Below are 25310 nucleotides of genomic sequence, written 5' to 3'. Positions count from 1 at the left end.
CTTTACCTCAGCTGAAGGGGGTGAAATGATGCCACAGGGTGGTACTTAAAGGTCTCGGTGATGTATCCTGCCCTGCAAGGCTCAAGGTTCTTTGTGGAACAGTGTGTAGAAGGATGGTAAGAGCCATAGGTGGTGGACGACATCAGGGAAGTAGCGTTTTCCAGATACAACATGGCTGAAACACGTATGAACGTATGAACAGTGATTGTGAGAGCGTGCATAAGGCCTGTGTAAGCAACAGCCAGCCGAAGTCCTAGAGTGGGATGGGTACAAAACCCCACCATGAGCTAAAGAGTTATGGCATTTGACAGCTGCTGGAGAGGGAGGATCTATTATTATTATTATTGTTATATTATAATTAGTTTTTAAATGACGTGACCCGTTAAGTTGGTCACATACCAGTCCTTTCTGAGGGACAGCTGTGCATGGTGCTGCCCCTGCTTTCAGGATTATCTGGGCAACACGAACCGGGCAGACTGAAGCGGGGAGGAGGAGGAGAAGGAGAAGGAGGGAGAAATTGTTATTACCATCTCCAAGTTGGGCGGGAGGGCGGACAGGATGGTTATGGGTGTGTGAATATGCGCAAAGTACATTGCATGACATTCCCAGAGAATTAATAAAACCATTTTTTAAAAGGTCTTTGTGGGTGGCTTTCTTTCTGGAAACAGATAACTATGTCTTTCTGGTGCCATCAAATGGCTTAATGAGAAGTGGAGACAGTTCTTAGGAGGATGAACAGGGCTCTGAAATTTCAGCTGATAACATGCAATATGGCAGAAAAAACAGGCAATTTCTTAAGAACACAAACAGCACCACATACAGCTGCACCCCAGAACTGACTGGGGCTGGGGGCAGCTTTTGGGAAGCCAGTGGTAAGGCCCTCCAATTTGTATCTGCTTCAGGAATCCTGTCAGCGAATGACTGAGGAAAGCCGAAGGGTCTATGGAAGAGACACGCTTCAGAAAATCACAGAAAAACATGGCAGCGTCTAAGCATGTTTAGTTGCTACCCTAGGCCATGGTGGCAATCACTGTCCATTGGCTGGTGGCACTTACAGCCTGGGCTGGAGAGGAAGCTGGGCCCTTTCGGTCTCTGCTGGCCTCCCTGGAGCCTGTGTCCTGTGAGGGTCTCTGTGGGTCCTCTCAGCAGTCCAGCTGCAGTTCTAACTGTGTAAGCCCTGCTGAGTTCCCCGTGTCCCTGGGGCTACCACACCGTGCCACCCTTTGCATGTTCTTAGCGCTTTATAACCAGCTTCAAAGCGTCATTTTTCTTAGGGCTTTTTGCTAGCCCCTTGCTTTGGCATATGCCATACTGCTAAATAATGCCTTCTTTCTGTGCTGTATGTGCACTCAACAGTGAGTGTCTTACTGAATGTGTCCCATCCCCATGGTATGGATCTGCTGACTTCTCCTCCTGCTTCTAACACATAACCTATTTGGGTATATGAGTTAGCTGCGCGCGTGTGTGTCTGTGTGTCTGTTTTGTTTGAGACAGAGCCTCTATGTAGCCCAGAGCTCACTATGTAGGCCAGGCTGGCCTCAAATCTGCAACAATCCTTCTGTTATAGCTTCTTGGGCATTGGAATTGCAGGCACCATGCCTTACTCTGATTCCTACATTCTTAAATGGTTGAAAAAAAATAACAAAAAAGGACTAAAGGACTACTTCAGGGGTGTGACAATACAAAAAAAAAAAGTAAATAAATAAATAAAGCCCTGCGGTGCCCAGTTGTTCTGGGAGGCCGAGAGCTGCCTGGTGGCTGCCATGACTGCTGCTACAGTCATGAAGATGGAGCAGGCAGCCCACATAGCTTGAAGCCTCCCCCACCTCATTCCTCAAAGCAGCCTTGCTGACTCCACTTTTAATACTCTTCACTTCAGAATCCACAAAGAACGGCTTCTACCATGTTCTGGAGGGACTGGATGATGACAGTGTCCACAGCGGAGGCCTAGAGTCCCCGGGAGGTGGTGTCACCTTCTCCTATGTATTCTCATAGCCCCTGGCCTATGGCCTCCCTTCCTCCATGCTCCGCTGACACCTTTGGATCACAGGTCCTGATGAGAGTCACCCTATGCCCAGCAGAGTGCTTGACTCGGTACTCAGCATATCTCTTTTCCCATGTTGCTTCTCTTTAAGCATCCCGATTTGCCTGGAACACAACTGAATGATTCCAACTGGAACCACATGTTAATGCCTTGAATTGTGCTTTTACAAACAAACAAAACCAAGAGATTTGCACCCAGTGCTACTGTCTTTCCCCAAGCCAGAGACTTAGTACTGAACCCCAGAGCTACTGTTTAGCGGTGAGAAATTCATTTCCACCTGATAAGGGAACCTGCAAAGAAAGGGGGTTGGCACTCTAGCACTGTGCCTATTACATACCAACTTAGACCAGAAAATTCCACAGAGAATAAACGGCCTCTATTTTTCAAGTAGGACTACGAAGGCTGGGTGCAGCTAAGCTGGAGCCCGCCTGCTCTATCGCGAGGTGCTCTGAGCTGGGGTTAGCATTAGTCAGCCATGCATCACCTCTCAGGAATCAAACTTCTTGCCCTATTAATTGTCCTGGGTATGAGTTCTGGCCTTTCTGAGCCACAGGACTCACTAGTAGTTTCTGAGCCTGTGAGTCCCTTCTACGGATTGGGAGGCTTAAGGTGTCTTTAAGAAGGATGTGTCTACAATGGTGGCAAAGTATGGCTCATCGATTCTCAGGGATACGGGCAGAGTTGGATTTCAGTTAGAGCTGGTGAAAAAATACACACATGTTCTTCTCCAGGTTCGTGGGCCCTGTGGTTTCCGCCGTTGTGCGGGTGCTAACTTCGGGGCCAGTTTGCTAATAGGATGCATTTTAAAAAAGATTTAATGAGGTCTCTTTCAAACTTATTCCATGAAAAACAAAATTCACTGTGCAGATTCCAGATTCACCTATGGTCTAAAGTCATGTCTCCTGAATCCTCCAGAAGCTGAGGATGCATAACATGGAGCTGCCCTGTGCTTCGTGGAGGCAGAGCTGGTCCTCTGAGTCAGTTCACAGGACACTGGAATTTGCGCAGTGCCGATCTTTGGAGCTGTAAGTTCTAGTTATGCCAGGAAGTGACTTTGGACCAGCAAAGCCACAGAGCTGTAAGCACCTTAGAGGTCAGTACAGACCCCGACTTTTATGGCCAGGGGCTTTAGAGCTTAATTAAAAAGGGAAAGTGATTTGCCTGAACCCATTGACTGGAACTAATTTAATTAATAACATGTTCAGAACGATGAGCCCCGAGCAAATCCTGAGACAGTAAAGGAAGAGAAATATATTCCCTTTTGATATTCTTCATTTAAACATCTAATCATAACTTAATAACCCATTAATCAGGCCAAAATGTTTTTAAGTTTTATTGTATATTTAAATGGATATTTTGTTTTAAGGTACAAACATGTGAGTTCTAAGAAACCAATTTTGATAATTCAATTTAATAAAATCAAACTGGGTTAAAATAAAAATTGTGCATAATTTAGCTAATCTTTTTTTTTTTTTAAATCATATACTACCAACAGGAGTTTACCTCCCTTTGGAAGGGCACAATATATTTACAATAACAAAAGTAAACCAAAGCCCTGATATGGCTGTAGTTTTATTCCTATAGGGAAAACCAGAAACTTCCCGTGTGCTTTAAAATTAAAGTGATTACTTCAGATGGCCTGCAAGCTTAGCCTACATACCAGCAGACAGACAGAGAGCCCGGGGTTCTCTCTAGGAAATCATAAGGGTGGTGCCTATGACATGCCCAAGGGTCTTGTGGCTGGCTGCTCTGTGTTCCCAGAAGGCTCCTGCAGTGCACAGTCCTTTGGGGCAGTGAGCACTGCGCTGATTTTTCCTGTTGCCTGGCTAGTGACCCCCTACAGGAAGATAGTGCGTGAGCCAGGGGGCGGAGCGGCTGGCTGCACATGTCTGGCTGCTCTTATCAACTTATCATATAAGGGAAGGAAAGTGATTGATTCGGATACTGACACTGTAGACTCAGGGGAGAGACAAAGAGTCCGTGCAGACCTCTGGAGTGAGCGGGGCTGCTGCTCCTTCCTCTGCAGGACAGCTCCCTGTGTGCCGGAGACAAAAGAAGAGACAACGCTGGGGGATCAAGCCTGCCTCAGAAACGGGAGGAGAAGGCTCTCCCTGATGGACTTGTTCACACAGCACGGCCCTGGGCTTTAGGCAGCAGCTGAGGGCTCGGGACGCATACGTGCCTGCAAGTTTGCTGAACTCACAGTTTATAACCCAAAGAGGGAAAAGAATGTGGCAGATTGTTTTCCTAACTGTTGGCTGTGATCTTGTCTTGGCCTCAGCCTACAATAATAACTTTAGGAAGAGCGTGGACAGCGCGGGCAGAAGGCAGTACCAGGTCCAGCACGGACCCTGCAGCTACACATTCCTGCTGCCGGAGAGCGACAGCTGCCGATCTTCCTCCAGCCCCTACATGTCCAATGCCGTGCAGAGGGACGCACCCCTGGACTACGACGACTCTGTACAAAGGCTGCAGGTGCTGGAGAACATTCTAGAGAACAACACGCAGTGGCTGATGAAGGTAGGATGGCGGGCTGGCTCCACTGGGTGAGAACTAACAGCCCTGGTTTTATCAGGGACCCCGGGTGGCTGAGATAGGCTGCAAGCATCCTTAAGTGAAGGATGGCTTCTTTTGTGCTGCCCTGGAGTAAAGGAGTCTCAGAGTGAAGAGAAACAAAGGGGTTATCTGGAGAGAATGCCAGATTCTGCTCAGAAAGATCCCTGAACTTAGGAATCTTTATTAGCCGAGCAGAGGAAGTGTGCTTCTCAGCGGATCTTGCATGCTGTTTTGTTTGAGTAGCTGGGGCTAAGTGACACCCATTACCAGGATCTTCTCAGCGGGTTGTGGGCATGTGAGGGGAGGCTGTGAACAAGACAGCACGGAGCCAGGAAAAATGTGACGATCATGTTAATTACGGACACTTAACGGATGGAGTCAAGTGCTTTACCAATTTCCTGAATTTCTTTACGAAAATAGATTATGACTCTTGGTAGAAGAGAGGAAATTAAATAAAGCCGACCTCGTGTTCTCAGAGTCTCAGAGCTGGGCCGTGAAGGGGTTGCCATCTGGAAACGGGGCTTGTGTCTCCCAAGCGTCCCGGAGACCCTGCAGCCCCGCTCAGTCCCGGAGACAGGCTCTGAGTTCTTCCCCACGTGGGGGCTGTTATGCTCAAGTCATGCAAGGCTGAGAGGGTCTGACAGTCTGTTCTTGGGGCTGCAATGGTCTCTCTGTTTCATGGTCTTTTTATAGAGCGTAACCAAAACAAGACATCGAAAGGTCTGTTTAGCTTTCACAATGATTGTTTGCTACAAAACCTCAAATGACCCTGGAGTTTTCTTTATGTGAACCATATGTATTCCACAGGAAGTTTAAACAAAGCATGCAGATAGTAGATGACTTGTTACCCGTCATGACAATGACATTACATGCCTACAAGGTAATTATTTAAAGTCATATATGCTGCTGGTGGACTTCATTTAGTACTTCTTCACAGAAAAGTGTACTTTGTTTTCCTCAGCTGCCAACACAGTCTTTTGGTTTGACACCCTTTCTTAATCCCCGAACAGGGCTGGAGTGTCAAGTCTGCCTTTCTTATGCGCAGTCCCGCTTGCAGTCCCGCTTTCTGAAGTGGGCGAGCATTTGCTGGAACCTGGAGTCTAAATGAATGAGTGTTGCCAGCCCTGACCTTATGGAGAGAGGGGAGTTGTTCAAATCAAAGAGCAGAGAACAAAAACTGCCCAGGACGACAGGCACAACAGAAAAATCCCCCTCAGTGTCTTTAGTTGTCCCCCACCCCCTCTGGGTGATTTCCTCTGTTTTTCTCCCTTCCAAAATTCACAGATGTTTGAACACTGAACTTCAATGTTCAGCAACACATGTCCCAATGCCCGGGCTGGGGAGGGTTCCCAGGTGTCTGCTTATCTCTTTGGACTTCTTTGGGAACATTCAGGGACCTTCCAAATCTACTGTGGTGTTGGGGATGCAGAGCTAAGTGTGTGTGTGTGTGTGTGTGTGTGTGTGTGTGTGTGTGTGTGTGTGTGTGTGTGTAGGAGTGGGTTGGGGGAGGGTGGTCACAGCCTTCTAGTAAACATTGTAATCTGCCAACGACTACCAAATCCTCCGCTAAAATAAACAGTAGCACCAAAAAAAAAAAAAATTTGCCAAGGGCAACACTGCTCATTTCATGTGCTTGGCTTGGTGGAGCCAGGCTAGGTAGGTAGGTATACCTGGGCTTCTGTTTCCTGAGCTGAGAAACCACCCCTCTTGTGTGGGGCTTTGTAAAGCAGCTAACAGACAGAAAGGGAGGAGGAACTCAAAGTTAGGTGGCCACAATCTCCTCCTTCCCAGGGTCTATTAGTAAATATTTGAACAGTAGCACCGGTGGTATTTCAAAAGCCCCTCTTGCAGCGGTTTAGCTAACTATCACGGAGAGGGGAGGGGTGGCTTGGGGCTTATCTGCTCATCGGTGCCTGTGCCGCACCTGCTCCCATAGGCACCTGTCCGAGCTCTGAGAGCTGCACCTGAGAAAGGCGATGTGCCAGCCCATTCACTTGGTTTATGGGCTCCAGGCGTGGAAACAAAAGCAGAAAGTAAATATGAAACCCACTCGGAGTGATTAAATGGAATCTCTCTGCTTGTTTTTCTCCTCCGTGTTTTGGCACCTGCAATAATAAACACTGCCTTTCTCTTAGGGAGGAAAACAAGGTCTAGTGGAAGCGCAGATAAGCATGAGAGCAAAAGAACAGCAGTGTGACCAGCCCCTCTTCATAGATAACGGGGGGGGGGGGGGGGGGGGGGGGGGGGGGAGATAGGGAGAGAGAGAGAGGGAGAGAGAGAGCAGGAGGGGGAGAGAGAGAGCAAGCAATTTGGTTTTATTGTCATGCATGTTTTCTCTTGAGATGTCTTTAAAAAATGTTTCCTGATTTCCTTGCCCTCCTGGTCGATGCACAAAACTGAAATCAAAGGACCACGCAGCTTTTAGGGGTTTCAATACTTGTCAGGAAGGAAATTAAGGGTTTGGCAGATGAATTTCAGTTTCTGGGCGCTGAGGACATTTAAGGGGTTCAACCTAGAAAAGCTCCCCGAACGCCATCGAAAGAGCCCACGCTGCCCCTTTAATGTGTTGTGCAAAGGAAGTGTTGGCCTTCTGAATGAACGTGGGGGAGCACATGAATGGGACAATGCCGGGAAGGCTCATTCTCCCTGGAGCGGCTAAGCAAGCAGGAGATAAACTCCTGGCTGCCAGATGCCATCCTACCAGGTGACCATCAGCTAAGTGTTAGGAGAGAGCTGTGATTTCAAATGCATTTTACAGACTCCCAGCTCACCAACACGCATTGCTGTTTGGTAGGTCAAACGTATTTTTCCTCTCAACTTGAGGAAATATGGAAAGGAAATAAACAGCTATTTCATGCTCCCAAATGCCGTATATTTTATAAACAGCCATGAACCCTGCCACCGCTTTAAGACGGAGTGACTTGAAAAGCACAGCTAATGCTTATTAGTTAGATGTAAACATTTCCTCTGCCACCGGCCTCTCAGTGCAGGTTTTTAAACAACACGAGTACAGTTCAGAACACCAAGCTTTTTCTTTTGTGAAAAGCGATAATAAGATATACTTGAAGAAAGGTCTGGAAACTGCAGTTTATCAGTTGAAGGCAGCGCCAACAAGGCAGTTACGCTCCTGAAAACATAACTTGTGGCCACTGGGAAAACAAATGACAAGAGGTTTACAGAGGAGCTCAGCCCCTCAGGCCCTTCCCACCTGCGTGCATGCTTGCGTGCGTGCTTGCGTGTTACCATGCACAGCTGCAAAGCACTTTTTATCTGTCTATTAAAGAATATAGAGCCTGGTTCGCTATGGGAAGATGCCTTTCAGCCTCTGTGACACCCACACCACTGACCTGCCCTGCAGGCTGGAGAACGGCAGCCGTACCTCTACGAGTTATACTCTGAGTTAGGAAAATGCACATGGTTAGTAGCAGAAGCATTTCCCCCCCCATTTAGCTAAGAGGATTAAGCTATCTATTTAGAGCTCAGGTGAGCATGGTCATTCTACGTTAGCACAGTCATTCTGAGGCACGAGGACGAGTGCACTAGGGTGGAGAAGGGCAGTGTATTTGAAGGGTGCAGGCTCAGCCTTACAGTGTGTAACTCTCCACCACAGCAGTGCGCCGACACAGTGAGAGTGTGCCCAGCACAGTATGTGCCAACTCTTCACGGTGCGCAAGAGGTTTCTATACATGGAAATGTTGATTGTACGCTGTAGTCAGGAGGTCTCCGCCTGTCACATATGGTTGCCGGACATGCTGGATTAACTATTTATGTATCACTCTATGGAGCTGATTAGCCAGAAGGGCTTGGAGCTAAGAAATGACTTCCTTTATACCTCACTCACTTCCTGTTGAGACAGGAGACCATCCATTTGTGCTCAGTGTTGAAATAGATAAGTCCATTGACTTTAATTAGAATTCATCTAAACAGTTAATGAACTATAATCTGGACGTTTATCTACATGCCAATTGCTCTATCTGAAAGCTGATAAAGATAATGAGGTCTGTGGAGCTTATTTTATCCAAACACATAAAATAACTGAAAAATTGGGGCTGGAGAGATGGCTCCGTTAGTGACCTATTTGCGACACACACATGAACATCCCTGAGATGCTTGGGAAAATGAGGCCTGGTGTCTTGCATTTGTGATTCCAGCCTTTGGTGGCTTGTGATTGCATTGATAGACAGGTCCCTAGAGCCCACTGGGCAGCTAGTGTAGATGAACTGGTGAGATCCAGGTTCAGTGAGAGACCTTGATCCATAAATAAGTGGGGAGAGACTAAGAAAGGCAGCCGACATTTCCACACATGTCCACACATATACCACGCACGCACGCATACATGCACATACAAATAAATCCTAAATGTTTTCTATGTTTGTATTTTAAAAGATAATAGTTAAAACCAATCCTATCACTATATAGACAATTAAAAAAAACACTAAGAAAGATATAGGCAAAGTTAAAATCAAAAGCGTACACCTTTAATGCCAGCATTCAAGAGGCAGAGGCAGGCAGATCTCAGTGAGTTCGAGGCCAACCTGTTCAGAGCTGCAGGGCAGCCAGGATGACATAGTGAGATCTATTCTGTCCTCTGAGGTGAGCATTTAAGGACATCTATTAGCTTTTTACAGTGTGGCTTTCCTTCTCACTACACAGACTTGGCATCACAACACAGGTTCGCTGGGTGACAAGAAAAGAGGCAGGAAGGAAAGAAGTGGGGGAAAGGAACAAAAGCGAGATACCAGGTAACATCTGGGTAAAAGGAGGAAGAGTAGAAGGGAGGGAGGGAGGAGGAGGAGGAGGACGACGAAGGACCTGCTGTGTCAAAATCAAGACAAGAGAGGACTGAGGTGAACAGAGTGCCTGGATTAAAGCCTAGGCAAGGAGGGCAGAAAAGGCAAGGGAGAGAGCACAGGGGCTGACGGTAATGGCAGGAGCAAAAGGAGGGACTTTGTATCTTTCCATAAGTGCCCATGAGATGAGGACAGAATGGGAGAGTCTGGCGACTTCCTGAGTTGGGATCAAAACAAGGTACGCAATGGACCATGAAAAGGCTACTTCTAAACCATGTATCAAAATTTGAAGATTTTTTTTCGATTACTTATGATAATAACAAAGTACCCTCTGCCTTTGTGACAGTGTATGTGTGTGTGTGTGTGTGTGTGTGCGTGCGCGCGCGCGCGCATCGCGCACCTTACTGTATCAGATTCAAGTAGCAGCTGACTGGATCAGCTATTTTCTTGAAAAATAGTCTCTCTGTGTCAGTACGAAGGCTTACTCTAGTTAAACAGGACTGAGCTGGACACTGCAGTCCTCCTGTGTCTTCTTCTGACATGAGGAACATCGTACCTTCTAGAGTCTTCTCTGAGGTTTAGAGACACCCACGCCGCTTCCCACCAGGCTTTTATCTCTAAAGCAGTAACTAGAAGTGACATTAGAACAGGAGGTGGAGCAGCACGCTTGGCATGAGCCCACTCCAAGGCTCCTTGGTGTCTCCAACCAGGCGTGGTGCGCAGTTGTAAACCAGCTTACATTGCTGTGATAACGCCCTGCTGTGAGACTCAGAGGTCAGGAGGAGCTCAGAGAGAGGAAGAGTGTGCAGCCTTCCTCTGATCGCAAGGGATTCTGCCTCGGCTGGGGAGGTGACAGGCACAGCTCAGAGGGGCCATATGAATATGGATTTGGACGGAAGTGCCATGTTTGTTTTAAGCTTGCTGACGTGAGCGAGTGAATACCATCGGACCCCTCCATTAGTCTGGAGGTGTTTCTCGGTCAGGGATGGAGCCATTAAAGTTCATTTATTTGCTCAAAAAATATTGACTGAGGGGCTCCAAGTGTCCAGAAAGTATTTACTCTGGGTGCTGGGTTAAGTGGAGCGGGAGGAGACTGCTTGAGAATTGTGGCCTGGAAGGAGGTGAAGTGAGCCTTGCACCAGGCAGAGGGATGAACGCACACTGAGGAAAGGAGCCCCGAGGCTGGAGCTATGTGAGTGAGCTATATGCCAGTGTGTGAGGGCAACACAAAGCCTTGTCACTGCAAGGAATCCTCATAAAGTGGAAATCACAACTATTTCTAAGTGGATGTGTTTCTGAAATGGCCAGTTTACAGTACCTCTCAAGTTCAATGCCAGGCTTGTGTTACATGAGTCTCAGCTTCAAACAAAACAAAACAAAATCAAACATACCAATGTATAAATAAATGTCCACAGACAAGTATTTTAAAGCATATGGAGTGGAGGACAATGTTTATATATAGCCAGACTCAACAATAATTTAACTTTTGGTTAGAGGTAAAAAAGAAGTGAACCTGAAAGGTCCAGCAACCTGGCCAACATCCAGAGCCAGCTAACATAAGCACATCTCCCACTCTGCAGCCCCACACAGTGGGGTGGGTAACTCTGCCACGCAGGCAGACAGGTGGGACTTTCCATACTTCCTAAGTGAAAATGTGGCAGAGCTACTAACAGGGAGAAGGCACTAGCTAATACCTTCTGCATTAAGCAGTGGCAGGAAGTTGTACTTTGTAGTCCAGTCAGTAAAAACAAGGACTGTCTGACAACGAAGAGAAAGCATGCATGCCAACTCTTGGGAATTACACACAGATCCAAGCCCTTTCTGAAAGTGCACGGAAGATAAAACTCTGGATTCCACAGTACACCACTGTGAGTGACCAACAATACGGAGTCCCAGGAAGCCCCTTGGTCCTTCCCCTTCCACGGTGACTTGGAAAATCAGCTGGACTGTCTCCCATCTAGTGACCTTAGGACGGGCAGGGCCAAAGATGCCTGGACACCAGCATTACATGCATGTTTAAGATGGGAACAGTATAAAACCAATGATTTGATGAAAATAAAAACAGTTCAAACCTGGGCAATCTTGTAAGGTAAAAGTTGTATCAGTTTAATGGGATTAAAAATGACTGTTTTATGTGTGGTTTGAAAACAAATGGGCAGGACTTGCTCTCCTTCACCTAAACTCCAGGTCTGGGGTGCCAGCTGGATGTCTTTAAATAGAGACTTTAAGTAGGTATTTCATCATGAAATTAGCTAACTTTCACATCCTAATCCTAGCCTGTACCAAATGGCAAAAAAATGTGAACCTCCCAAACAGCTCCTGAAAAGTGGACCTAATCCTTCCCTCAGCACTACTCCAGCAGGAAGAACTATTATATTTGTAATCCAAGGAGAACCAATTACAAGGTGCCCCCAACATCCTTTTCCCACCAGGGTCCTCAGATGGCAATTTTTCTGCTTCAGGCTCTGCCTCAGTTCTCTGTTTGAACAACCTTTCACATCTGTGAATAAACTTTGGAATCAATTTCATGAAGCTAGAAAATATATTGTTTAATGACAGGACAGCCAAAGCTACACAGAGAAACCCTATCTCAAAAAACCAAAACCAAAACCACAACAACAACAAACAAACAAACAAAAAACACAAAAAAGGCAACCAGAAGCTAAATTTAAAATATCATCCACCATTTCAAAATACATAGTTTTATGGAAATATATTTTATATTTTTGTGGAGAGTGGAGAATTCTTTAAAAAAAAAAAAAAGAAAAAAAATGTAGAATTCTTAAGGGCTGAGATACTAAGATATAAGTCTTGGAGATGTATTATTTTATCATGTTAATGAGTAATTTCTGTGTGTTGGACATTTACCATGCCTTTGGGAAGAGAACATTTATAATGTACTACAGGAAGCAAGCACCCAGACTCCCCATGTATTTTATTATATTCCACCAAGAACAGCTGGGGGTGTGTAGGCACCTTGTTTGAGGGAAGGGCTCAGTTCTACTGGGTGGCTTGGTCTGGTCATCAACTGGCCCTAAGAGGATTTCTGTGCCTTCCAGGAGATACGTCTGCACTTTCACTATGACTGTTCTCGAAAATTCACAAGACAAAGGCTATGCCTGGATCTATACTCATGGCTGGTTGGTTTGGTATTGGGAATGACACTCAGGCCTTGGCAATGCTAGGCAAGGCCTACCCCTGAGCCAAGTCTCTAACCCTCTGCCCATCTCTTCATGCCATCCAGTAAGGGCATCCCATTGAACTCCACCACAAACTGAAGATTTCCACCTTGGCAGCCTAGAGGGTATCTTGGAAGTAATGCGCAACAGTAAAAATGGGGAGTGTGTCATGAAATGGTCCGGTCATGGATTTACAGCAGAGAGACCACCTTTCTCAGCATAGTAGTCTGGGTTGTATGAGTCTTTGAAAGGCCATTAGCATAAAGCCTGACATCCTGTTCCAAGATGTGCTGGAGAGCAGGGGGAGCTGGGAAGCTGCCCACCCACCCAGGCTGGGGGGGGGGGAGGGGGCTCTGGGCTGTCAAGACTACCAACCAGAAGGAAAAAGGGTAAAAACATTAAGATTGTTTTAGACAATTTGTTTCTGACCAGAGCCAGCAGCAGGAATTTTGCCAGACTCAAGCAATGGGAGGCAGGGGGTGGACAGGGGGAACAACACTTTGATGTTCACCCAGAGTATGAACAGAGACATTCTGTATGGGGGGTGGGGGGAGGAGTCTAGATGTGTGTATAGAAAGTTCATGTGCTGTGTCCATGTTATTATCATTATATGGTTTTCTTTGGAGCTATTTCCCCGGGTTGTCTGTGTTTGCACATTTACACCACAAAATAAACCATTAGAGAACCCTGACAGGAGTGTGCTAGCTTTACTGGAATGACCAAACTTTTTCAAAAGTAAAACTTTTTCACTGGCCTTCTGTGTGCGTACTTGCATGCATGCATGTGTGTTTGTGTACGGTGTTCCTGGCAGTTCCAGGTTCATAGTTTAGGGAAGGAAGGGCGAGATTCCTCAGCTACTGCCTCCACAGCATCCCTCATTGTCAGCATCCCCCACCTCCAGGGGAACGGCTAAAAGCAGCCAACCAGCACCACCACACAAGCCATGGTGCAATCCTGAGTCCATTCTGTGGCTTCAGACAACTGTAGTGACACTTCTGTGCCGTTCTAGCATGTCATACAGAACATCTTCAGTGCTCTGAAAAGCCTCAGTATCCCAGCCAACCCTCTCCTCACCGGGCTTCCACAGCCACCAATCCCTTCCTGTCCCCTCAGAGTGCCATGTACTTGGAGTCCCAGAGGCAGTCCTTCAGAGCAGCCTTTGCTTACTCAGTGGTATTTTAAGGACAGGATTAGCCACTCAGTATCAGCTTAGTCACTCCTTGCTTCACTCTGCCCAGCTCTCTAGTTAAAACCATGACTTGGCACCTTAAGGAATGGATCACACTCTCCTTTGTTAACAGTGGTGAGCTCACAGAACAGTCACGTGTTTCTATCAAGAGTGGGAGCAGAAGTGCACTGGAAACTGTCAGATGTGTACTGTCACCAAACTGCAATTGTGATAAATTTCTTAGTGGAATCAGATCAGAACCATGCTTATCAGGATCCATATTAAGAGATCTTACGGCTTAAAGGTTTTGATTCCTCCCAACTTTGTGCTGTGTGAGGTAGGAGCCACAGAGTGTGTCCGATCCTACAGTACCTAATTACCTTTCAACATTGAGCAGGAGGACTGTGCTCGTGCAATGTGCAATGGCTTTATTCTGCACATCACCTGATGAAGGGCCTCTCCCTCTGACATTCCCCCCCCCCCCACCTGCCCCATCCAGCTCCTGCTGAACTTGCAGGTCTCACAGGGAGCCCATTAAAATGGCTACTTCTTTTCAAATGCATTTTTATCACCTCAGGCTTTGGTAGTTTGTCTGCAACCAGGAAGAAGTGTCCCGCCATGCTTTGTTCAACAAAGTCAGAACCACTTCAGTGTTAATGGATAGACTCCTACTACCTTCTAGGCAGGGACCCTGGGCTAACCAGTCAACCTGCATGCCTGGCTGGACAAGATGCAGAATTACTCGGAGGCAGGGTTTCCTCTGATTTCTTTCTGGGTTTCTGAAAGCATTTTTTTTTTTTTTTTAATGCTATTAAATTTCTAGAGTCAACAGATGATATCAGTCTTTGGGGGCATCTACCAGATAACGATAAACATTAGTCTGAAGATAACTGGAGTCTTGGGTTTTATTAGACCATCTCGTCTTTGGAATCTTGAACACTTATTAGATACAGATGTAGCTTTAAAATTCCCTGAATAAACTGGGCTCCTTAATGGGAAAGTTTGGTGCAAAAATGCTGCTAAAGAGAATACATTACATTTTGCTGGGTAACATGAAACCATCAAATTCCAACCACAAGCTAATTATCTGTTTAACATTCGTGGTGTATTTGTGAAATTCCTTATTATTTTTAACTACAAAGGAACAGATTCAATTTTTCTTTTAGAAAACCTTACTTGACCTTAATAAAGGGTTAACAAGAACTCTGACAAGTATAATTTTAACTACATTGTACAGTGAAATGTTCTTTAAAAAGTGCTGCTGTTTGAGAGAAAAAAACATTAGTTAAAAATGAAGCCTAATCAGAACTCACTTTCTAATGTATGTGTACCCAACTTCAGACCATACTAAATACAGTTCCCTTTGGAGGTAGTAATGGAAAATCTGTATCTGCTTCTCCTTCTGATTGCATCTTTAACATACAAATCACATGATAGCATGAATCTCCATGTCTTGTTCAACTTATACTCACGTCAGGGAGAGGATCTCTTTTTCATTCAGAGAAGAGACTCAACTTGGGGAGACACAGGAAGGGACAGCACAGATGGCAAAACTACATTTATTTATTTTTTCACCTCAGAAGTTCCTATGATAAGGCAGATTTGCAGTGGCCTTGGATACCTGGCTTATACTTCTTCCTATGTCCTCAGGACACACAGTAGACTTCATTTTGTTCCCCAAACTTGCTATTCTGTCACTGCGCACAGCTGCCACTTCTAGAGCACACCTGTTATGTTGAATAAGCCAGAAACAAGGGAGGCGGAAGCAGGGGACCTGGTTCTGGTTTGCTGCCTGGCTGTGAGTGCAGAGACAGGAAGTGTCCTGCTGAGGGAGGGGCAAGATCTGTGAGGTGGATGGGGTGAGGGGGTGTGGGGTGTGGAGGGAGAGGGGAGGGGGAGGGGAGGACAGGCTTGCCTCCATATGGGGAGGGAGCATGAGGAGCCCTGCAGCCAATGGCTATCCTGCCTCCCTCAAAGCTCTGCTTCTCACATGGCCCAGACCCGGAAGCAGACCTGAGATCCACCACGGATAGTAACTTCTGTGGTAACTCAGCCTTGGGGATCACAGGTGCAAGCTGCTCCCCAGGCCATAAGAGCCATGTGCAAAGACACCGGAGACAAGAGGCCAGGGGAGGTTTTTAGGGCACAGGAGGATTCATGAGTAAACTAGTTATCAAGACAGAGCGGTGCCAATCAGGTCCTCTTGCCCCTGCATCCCTATTTCACCAAACAAATGAGGTTTCTAGTTTTTTTTCTGATTCGGACTTCTTGCTCAGCTGCTTTAGGCTCTGCGCTATGCTGTACTCTGGAACTTAGGTCAGTTTTTCAAGGAGTAAATCACACAGCCAGCAGTCCATTCATCCCAAAGTACATACACGTGTCTGTGTAATGGCACCGCATCCCAGTGTACGGAGGGGAGCCAGCACAACTGATGGGTTCGGTGTTCCCCTCCCTGCGTGGGTCCTTTCTGCTCAAGGCTAGTCTTTATTTTGCTACCTGCTCGTTATAGGCGTATGCAACCACGTTTTAAGTTCAGGCAGTACTTCTGCTCCGTAGTTTTATTTTTTCAATGACTCATTCACACTGTTGCGTGTGTTGAAACGTGCTCCCCCTGTTACTGGGGAGTGATCTGTTATACAGCACAATTTTCATGCCCATGTGTAAGTTCAGGTGGATGCGTGCTCTGTTATGGAAGTCCATACTTCAGTACTTCTCTGTCTGCCAAACCCATGTGCTATATACCTCTGCACTGTTATCTTTGGAGTCTATATTGTTAAAATGACTCAAAAGCAGCTTGGCGTGAATTCCAATATAAATTCTGCCATTCAGGGCCCGAGCTGAGTAGTGGTGTAGAGGGAGGGAGAACTCTCAAGTGAGAGATTATTGCAGTAGGTTTAAGTACTGGACAAATATAATGCATTTCCCCAAGGTTATGGTCAGGGGTTAGAATGGAGACAATAGAAGACTCAAGGGATGGAAAGTGAGGTGGGGATGGAAGGAAGGCCCAAGTGTCCACTGGCTGCTCATGGAGACCTGATGCTGCTACCTTGCCCCCATCCCCACCCCCTTTCCTATCATCTAAGGGACAGGAAGGACTGGCATACACAAGCTGTTCAAAGTAGAGCCTACTTCTCTGAACTCTGCGAGTTTTCTTCCTTTAGTAGGTCTTTCTAGATAGCATGGCCCTTCAGAAGGTGTGCTTGCTGAACACACCTCACACCAGGGTCTCTCTTAGAGCTGGTGTCCCTTGCTTCCTGAGCAGTTAATAGGAACACACACACACACACACACACACACACACACACACACACACGCGCGCGCGCGCGCGCGCGCGCCACAAGAACAGTTCCTTTGCTGTAATTGGCCCATGTGGGGGTCCTGAGGATAATGGTGGGGACGAGGACTCAGGTTCTGTTGGAGGCACTTGCTCTTAATAGGGACTTTGTCATCAAAGGCAACTGAAGCCACCACAGAGGCTGCAGCTGAAGAGCTTAGGAATGAAGGAAGGCCTTGGGAGGTTTGCAGCTCCCAGCTGGAAAATACTGAAAGGCAGGAAAAGCGCTGGGGGCAAATCCTTCACTTCAGCTCTAACTTTGGCCTTGAAACACACCCCAGGGCGCATGCGGGGAGGGGGGCAAGATTCCAAGGAACCAAATGCTCCAAATGAATATCCCCAGAAACAGCCAAGCTCCAGGGTAGGTCCTTTGAGCAGGGGAACTCAGTAAGTGGCAGAGCTGCAATGTTAGAGCTGGCACCCACACTTCTTAAATTTGAATTCCTGCATCTGAGGGAAGCTGTCAAGATCAAGCTAAAGAGGCTCACGGGAGTCAAGAGCAAATCCCAGGACAATCAGAGTGTGCTCTGGTTTAAAAATGGGGCAAGATGATTCATGTTTTGATTAAGACAAATAGATCTAATAACACCTAGGAAACGTTTGCTACCACCGTCTTCTGTGCCTGCTCATCATTCCCAGCAAGCAAACCAGGCAGGGCCAGCTCTGAGTGACCTGTGGGGCTAAAGTCATTGTGACTCAGATGGCCTCAGTGCTATCAATACGAGCCCCTAAAGAAGTAGCGGAACTGGGCCAACAGCTCTGTGACCTGGGTTGGTACTGCAGCCCCTAACCTCATTGATAAGTAGAACATAGCTCTGAAAATCCATCCTCCCCCCCCCCACCCCACTTCATTCTGTGAGTAAAAATCCAAGCACGCAGAATAAAAGTCATTTCTGAATGGCATGCTTTTTATAACTCATGGCAGCGGACTGAAAGGGGACAGGAATTTTCCACTAGCTTCCATTCGAACAGCCATGAATGCAAGGCAAGAGGGCTGGGGAGCAGGGCAGACCTCCAGAACTGCAACTAATTATGGGAAAACAAGTCAAGTCCCTTGTACTTTTACCACAAGCATTTGGAGAGTCATGCTGAAGCTTTACTTCCGAAATGGCCGTGGCTCTCAAGTCCATTTGGCTTTTCTGCATAACTCATGGTTGCAGAATTGTCCACCTAAGACCGAGTGAGGACAGGATACGTGCAAGTTATAAGTCGTGAGCAGCACTTGGCAAGATCGCCCTTTGAAAGCTGATGTCCATACGGTATTTTCACCTACCAGCCAAACACACTGGCCCTGGGGCAAGCCCAGGACCCCTGAGCACCCGAGCGCTGCTCCAAGAACATGCTACCAAATACTCGCTGCTTGGAAGAGCTGTTCACCTAAAGAGGACAGAGTCTGCCAGCAAACTCGCAAGGAACATGGCTGCTGTTTTGAATATCAAAAGTTAGAAAAATATTGACGTATAAGACCTCTGGTAAGGTCTAGCTAAGGTCTTAGGTGACTCAGAGGTTCTGTTTTATGTTTCTAGTTTTCCAACAAGCGCATAGATAGCAACTAAAGGCCACACCTTGATAGGAGGCATGGAAGGAAAAGGGAGGCATGGGCTCCTATCACACTGAAGGCAAGGCTCTGAGCGATGCATTTTCAGTTTTCTTAGTTCCTGGCATCTGAAGTGTCTCGCTAATTATTATTATTATTATTTTCACAGCACCCCTAGGTTGAAACAAATGCCTAATAAATTAATTGCCTAAACATTAGGTCCAAATATGTAAAGTACTTGATAGTCATTTCAAAACACAAATGCACGTGGACTGCAAGAAATAGTGTTTTGTTAAGTTTTGTTTTTTTTTTCAAGAGACAATGTATTGCTATGTAGCCCAGGCTGGCCTCAAATTGTCTCAGCATTCTGAATGGGTTTCTTAAATACAAATGGAGTGGATTTAGCCTATAGGCACTGTACAGCTCCTTTGGATTCAAAGTGGACACTGACCCAGAAGTTCTAGCTTTGCCCCCAGAAGTTCTACTTTCGGGCTTGCTTTCTGCAACAACAGCAACCAGAAATTCAGCTTTGCAGAAGGACAATCAGACAGTGATACTGACGGGTCCAGAGCCGCTGGTTCTTCCAACAGTTGACAGAGTTACATGCCGTGGGTTTCCCTTGAGTGGTATTATCTGCTCACTGCAGGGCCTCAGGGTGCCTTACTGCGGACTCTGGGATCTGTGTTCATTTGGTCAACCTGATTTTGAGATGCTAACCTATTACAGTGAGCTTCTTCTTCTTCTTCTTGTTCCTGCTCCCCCTCTTCAATTCAGAGCAAGGCCTCATATAGCCCAGGCTACCCTTGAACTCATTATATAGTGAAGGATGACCACAACCCTTTGATCTTTCTGCCTCCACCTTCTAAGTCCCAGGATTACAGATGCTGGTGACCGTGACCAGCTTATATGGTGCTAGGGACTGAGCTCCGAGCTTTATGCCCACTAGACAACTGAGCCCGGTGGCCAGCTCCACAGGATTTCTGTCTGCTTTCCCAGTGAAAAATGGAAAGCTTGACCCTGCTGGCCCAGTAGATCCTATGGAGCTGAGCTGGCATTTGCCTCTCGTGCAGGAGAGCTTCAGAGACAGGTAGAACGGCTCTCCCTAGCCACTCTGTCCTGGCACAGGCATTTCACTCAGGTTTCTACATTGCTGCTCAAAAGCACGGCACACTCAGTGCACTGGGGGAACTCAAGACAGATTTAAATTCAACCAATTTGTTTATTTCACTTGGAGCACTATGGCCTCCTTCCGCCGGGCACCGGGCAGATGCACCAATCACAGCACAGCATATGTTCTCTCTGCCACAGAACTCCACAGAAATGCAACGCATGACTCAGACATTTATTTATTTGTTATTTATTTTTAGACTAATGGGAACTGTATGAATTCTTTCTTGGGCTTCCAAGGGGCACATGCCTTCTATGCTTGATCCGGAAAGAGTCGTGTTACGGAATGCTAAATTACTAATTTACCTAACTGAATCCTTTACCCGTCCTCAGGCAGCTAGAGCAGTTTCACCCACAGATCTCTGCAAGTGAACTCACATTCCCAAGCTCCCTCTCCAGGCACTATGTAGGTAGTCTCAGGTGGTAGGCACAGAGACATAAGATCACCCATTTTAAGCAAGGTTGACCCATCACAGCAAAATACATTAAGTATTTTGTTTTGAACATCTTGTCCTTTAAAGTTCTTCTTGTTGAGTCATAATGCAGGGAGTACACAGGGTAGGGTAGCATCTAGCTCACAGTCTTAGATTGTCTTTAAAATAAGAATTCATTCAATAACTTGTACTGAGGCCAACATGGGAAATATCCTGTCTGTCATCTTTGCATGTATGTGTGTGTATGCGTGTGTGTGTGCATGTGTATGTGTGCATGTGTGCATGTGTGTGTGTGCATGTGTGTGTGTGCATGTGTGTGTGTGTGTTCTGTCTGACTAGCCCAATCAGTGAGCTTCAGGTTCAGTGAGAGACCCTATCTCAAGAGAACACGGCAGTGTCAGAGCAAACACAAAGTTGCTTTTTTTTTAACCTCAGCACATACACAGACACAGATACACATAGCACAGAGACACATACACACACATACATACACACAAAGACATAGACAGACAGCCTCGCAACAGAAACCTGAGCATCCTCCTCTGAAGAGGAGTCAGCAGCAACACCAGCCCTAAGCTGGAACGCTGTAATGAGAAGATCGGCACAGCATGTATTTTGTGGTAGACACTTGCTTATTTTGGGTCAGGAGACACAATTAGACATTCGGTGATCTGTCCGAAGTCTTAATCACCATTTTGCAGTTCCCAGTTGGGCCTGTTCTCAGTGGAATCAAAGGACATCCACCCACAGAACGCAGGGCATGTGGTTTGCAGTTCTGATGGACTACAAGCCACAGGCAGAAGTACAACATGCTCAGGACTTTCTACAGACATACAAAGTGAACAGTGGAGCCAGTTTAACTGTCAAAATGTAAAGGGCACAGAGTAAAAATGCGCTGACAAGTACTTAACATACTTTCTATCAAATTTCAGATGCAGAAATGAATATAAACTATAGTCAGGAGAGAAAGTTACACCACTGCATGCTTTGTCTCATTTGAGAGGATGCTGGGTACAACCATGCTCTCCCTGCGCGGCTGCTTCATTCTCATGTAGCCCAGGCTTGCCTGACTTTGCTATGTAGCTGAGCATGACCTTATACTCCCGACTCCATCCTGAGTGCTGAGATAGCAAGCACCTGTTTTTAATGCAGTGCAGAAGACCAAGCCAGGGTTTCATGAATGATAGGCAATCACTCTTGTCAGTTGAGTTATATTCCCAGCTCCTGAAGTATTTTTCCTTTAAAAATTAAGTATGCATACATATCCAGGTGTGATCGGCTCTTGCCTGCAATCCCAGACTTGGGAGGTAGATTGAGGAAGGAGGGTCATGAGTTCAAGGCCCGGCTTGTAGCATGCTGTATGGAGTTCCAGGTCAGCCTGGGCTTCATGAGACTTTGGCTCTTTAAAAACAACAACAACAACAACAAAACACTAACACAAAAACCTGCTAATAAGATTTAAGATGAGTTTGTTAAAATGTTTAAAGGCATATTTCAACTTTAAAACTTGATGTGTAAGGCAGGGCCTTGTGAAGCAGTCTGTGTTTCTAATGTGAGTTATAAAAAGACTGGTCACTTTTAGCTTCAGAAAGGTACAGGCACAAGTACAGTCCTGTGAAATATGTGCACACAAGGGACTACAAGTATGAAAAAAAAAAAAAAAAACTAGCCTTAAAAACTTACAAGAGTGGGAACAGAACCAGAGGTTAAAGGAGAGATAATCTAATCAAACTAAAGAGGATGGCTTCCCCCTACCTAGGTCAGAAAAGCAAAGTTTAATATGAAATCATTAAATTAAAATAGCTGTGGCCAAAATGAAGAGCATGCTGTGGCCTGAGACTCCCTAGCATGGCACTACAGTGTCTCTGCAGGTTTGCACCACTACCCACTAATGAAGATGGGACAAATACACATATGCCTTTGCCCGCACAGACATATCCTTGTCTCTAACCTAGGGCAAAGCATATAGAAGGATGCTCAGGCAAGAGAGCAGAGAGCATGCAGGAGAAAGGCATCGTCTACACTGAGGAAGTGCCTTCTTCCAGGGCAATCAGTTTAGGATGAGGCAAAGCTACAGTGCTATGGGTAAAGAGCATTAGGAGTATATCACCATAGGTAAGGGGTAGGCTGTAGGTGCACATCACCTAGGTAAGGGATGGACGACAGGTGCAGATCACCATAGGGAGGAGATGGACACAGGTGCACATCACCATAGGGAAGGGATGGATGGCAGGTGCACATCACCATAGGGAAGGGATGGATGGCAGGTGCACATCACCATAGGGAAGGGATGGATGGCAGGTGCATATCACCATAGGGAGGAGATGGACGCAGGTGCACATCATCATAGGGAAGGGATGGATGGCAGGTGCACATCACCATAGGGAGGAGATGGACGGCAGGTGCATATCACCATAGGTAAGGGATGAATGGCAAGTGCACGTCACCATAGGTAAAGGATGAAGGGCAGGTGCACATCACCATAGGTAAAGGATGGGGTGCAGGTGCACATCACCACAGGTAAGGGATGGACAGTAGGTGCAAATCACCATAGGTAAGGGATGGGGTGCAGGTGCACATCACCACAGGTAAAGGATAGATGACAGGTACACATCACCATACGTAAGGGATGGACAGTAGGTACACATCACCATAGGTAAAGGATGGAGGGCAGGTACACATCACCATAGGTAAAGAATGGATGACAGGTACAAGACTGAGTTTTCATGTAAGCTAACCCTGTCTATGTTTTAGCAGCTTCCAATATCAGCTCAAACTTCTTTCCAATGAATCTTGTGCAACTTCAAGTTGCTACCAGAAAGAGGAAATGCAGAAACAGAGGACTTGGCTGGCATCTGTCCCTAGTGGCAGCACACAATAGGGCATACTGTGGGACATGTTAAGCCCACCTTCACGCCCGGGCTCACCTCACCTTTAATAAGCAGAATGAACTAGTTTATTTCCCTAGTGACAGACACATGGAAGAAACCTGTGAAATCTTCTGGATTCAACTTATTTACTGAGGTTAAAAGGAATTTCTTCTCCATACTTTGGCTGCTCCAGCTTAGGCAAGGTCATGTCTGCTGTCCTCTTGTAGGGACTTCAGCTGGCATTTCCGGTCTGCCTTCTCACCCTCTCCGATGGGCCATTTTCAGATTTGCTGTTGCTCTCCCACACAGGCACCACACAAATTGATGGCTTAGAGCTATAATCAAAGGCCACATTTGACACAGCTCAAAACCCCACCCCACCAAGACTGTTCTGTCAGCTGGCAGATTCTGGACACTGGAAGAGAGACATTTAAGGTTTCTGAACCTCAATTTCCCCTTATTGAAGAGCCCTGATAGCGTCATCGTGCCATTACAGGGCACACTTCTGGTGACCATTTTTAACCTTTGGGGTCATTCCCAGAGACTGGCCTTAATGTGGACACTCCTCCAAGACTTCTGGCTGACTCCACTCTCTGAGAACAGAGTGGGAGCGTTTGGATTACAGCCCATGTGTCTACAGGGCCACCAGTGACTACTGAAGGACAGATCTTAGGGTTCCCTGGGTCTTCTGGGGATCTTACCAGCCACCAGTGTGGTGGCCAATGGAGCCCTCTTGTTTGCACTTACTGTCCCTCCTTGCTGGCTTCCTCAACCATCCTCCATGGCCATTCTCTGGGACTTCTTCCTAAATAAACTTCCTGTATGCCTGCCTAGGTCTCAGGCTCTGATCCTGGGGAAACCCAGGCTAAGAATGTGAGAATCCACTGAGACTTAGAAAACAAAACAAAAGCATTTTGCTCCTGCAGTGTTGTCCCCCTCTGCTTTGCATATGGACACCTGGTCTACCACATGTTATCCCTTGAGGCATGGGTCTCTGTAGAGTGGAATGGGCCTGTGCTCTAACAGCTACTAGAGAAACAGTATGGCACTTTTACAGAGTGATGTGCCAAACAAAATGGCCACTCCACTCTACAAAGCTTCATTTAACCTGCATACATTCAGAATAGCAGCTGCTGATGGGAAAAGCTGCGGTATCAGGAGGAAATGACTAGAGGTTTTAAGGGGAGCCACATACTTCCTTTCTAGATTTGGAAGCAATGATAGTAGGGTGGACACAGCAGCAAAGGGGTATAGGTGTATGTAAAGGTACCCCAACAACACAGCAAATGAACACATCACAGAAAGACAGGAACAAACCAGGAGTAATTTGACTGCATGCAGCATGCAGGAACACAGATCTGGCTGAGTTGTATCATCTCAGTGGGGATAAGGCTGCCAACTGACACCAGCAGTTCCACCTATGGCATCTTGATGTATAGGAGTCACCAAGATGATGCTTAGTGTCTTTATACTGATGAAAGGGGCAAAGAAGCTAGCTTGTCTAAACCTTGTGTCAGATAACAAAAAGCTGCTCAGATTAATCAACAAAAAATAAAAATGGTGGATGAGAAGAAAAAAAAAAAAAAAAAAAAAAGAAGAAGCATTGGAGTGTTCTTGGAAGGCCCTACATGGGATGGGGTCTCGTGGCCAAGGCAAATGGAAGCTCATCTGCTGTTTAAGAAAAGTACTATGAACCAACCATCTGGGAGCCAGTGCCCTTGGCTGATTCCTAGTCTGATTAATACAAGAATGCAAGAATACCCTCAGATGGAAGCTTAAAGCCAATTTCTGTCTACCTTCTAGAGTAGGCTGACTTACACTGAATATGCAAAGGAGGCAAGCTTAGAGAACAGAGGTGAGCTGCTTGCTGTGACATGTGTGTCCCCAGGTCATATACGATGATGTCTATAAACAAGGTAATCAGGGAGGCACTTGCTCCCCAGCTCTGGGGCCACCAGAACACGACCTAAACCCATGGTAATGGGCTTTTTGTCTACCAGCCTCCCACGTATATCCTAGGAAGGCAAAGGTTTCTCTGAGGCGTGAGCCTCCTGGCCCATCCCCTTTCATCTCAGCATCCCCCAGCAACACTGCTGAGAACAGATGCTTAGGCAGCAAAAGCTAGAGTCTTGAAAACCAAAAGCAACAAAGCAGTGCTTCGAAGAGGGGGAGGGCCCCGGCATTGCCAGCTTTCTATCTGGAGACCTCAACAGATGCCTCAGAGTTCCCAT

General features: G+C 46.5%; 1 protein-coding gene across 1 annotated transcript in view; it reads left to right on the top strand.

Moving 5' to 3' along the window:
* Window positions 1-3835: 3835 nt before the first annotated feature.
* Angpt2 (angiopoietin 2) overlaps window positions 3836-25310 on the top strand; it is a 50136-nt gene continuing 28661 nt past the window's right edge. Inside the window, exon 1 of the mRNA XM_051169495.1 lies at window positions 3836-4564. Within this exon, the coding sequence (XP_051025452.1) occupies window positions 4274-4564 (291 nt within the window). The 5' untranslated portion in view covers window positions 3836-4273. The remainder of the gene's footprint in view (window positions 4565-25310) is intronic.

The sequence above is a fragment of the Acomys russatus genome, chromosome 27 (assembly GCF_903995435.1).
Source record: "Acomys russatus chromosome 27, mAcoRus1.1, whole genome shotgun sequence".
In the NCBI taxonomy this organism is placed as follows: Eukaryota; Metazoa; Chordata; class Mammalia; order Rodentia; family Muridae; genus Acomys; species Acomys russatus.
Note: the sequence above shows the minus strand (reverse complement) of the source record. Positions and strands in the feature narration are given on the sequence as shown.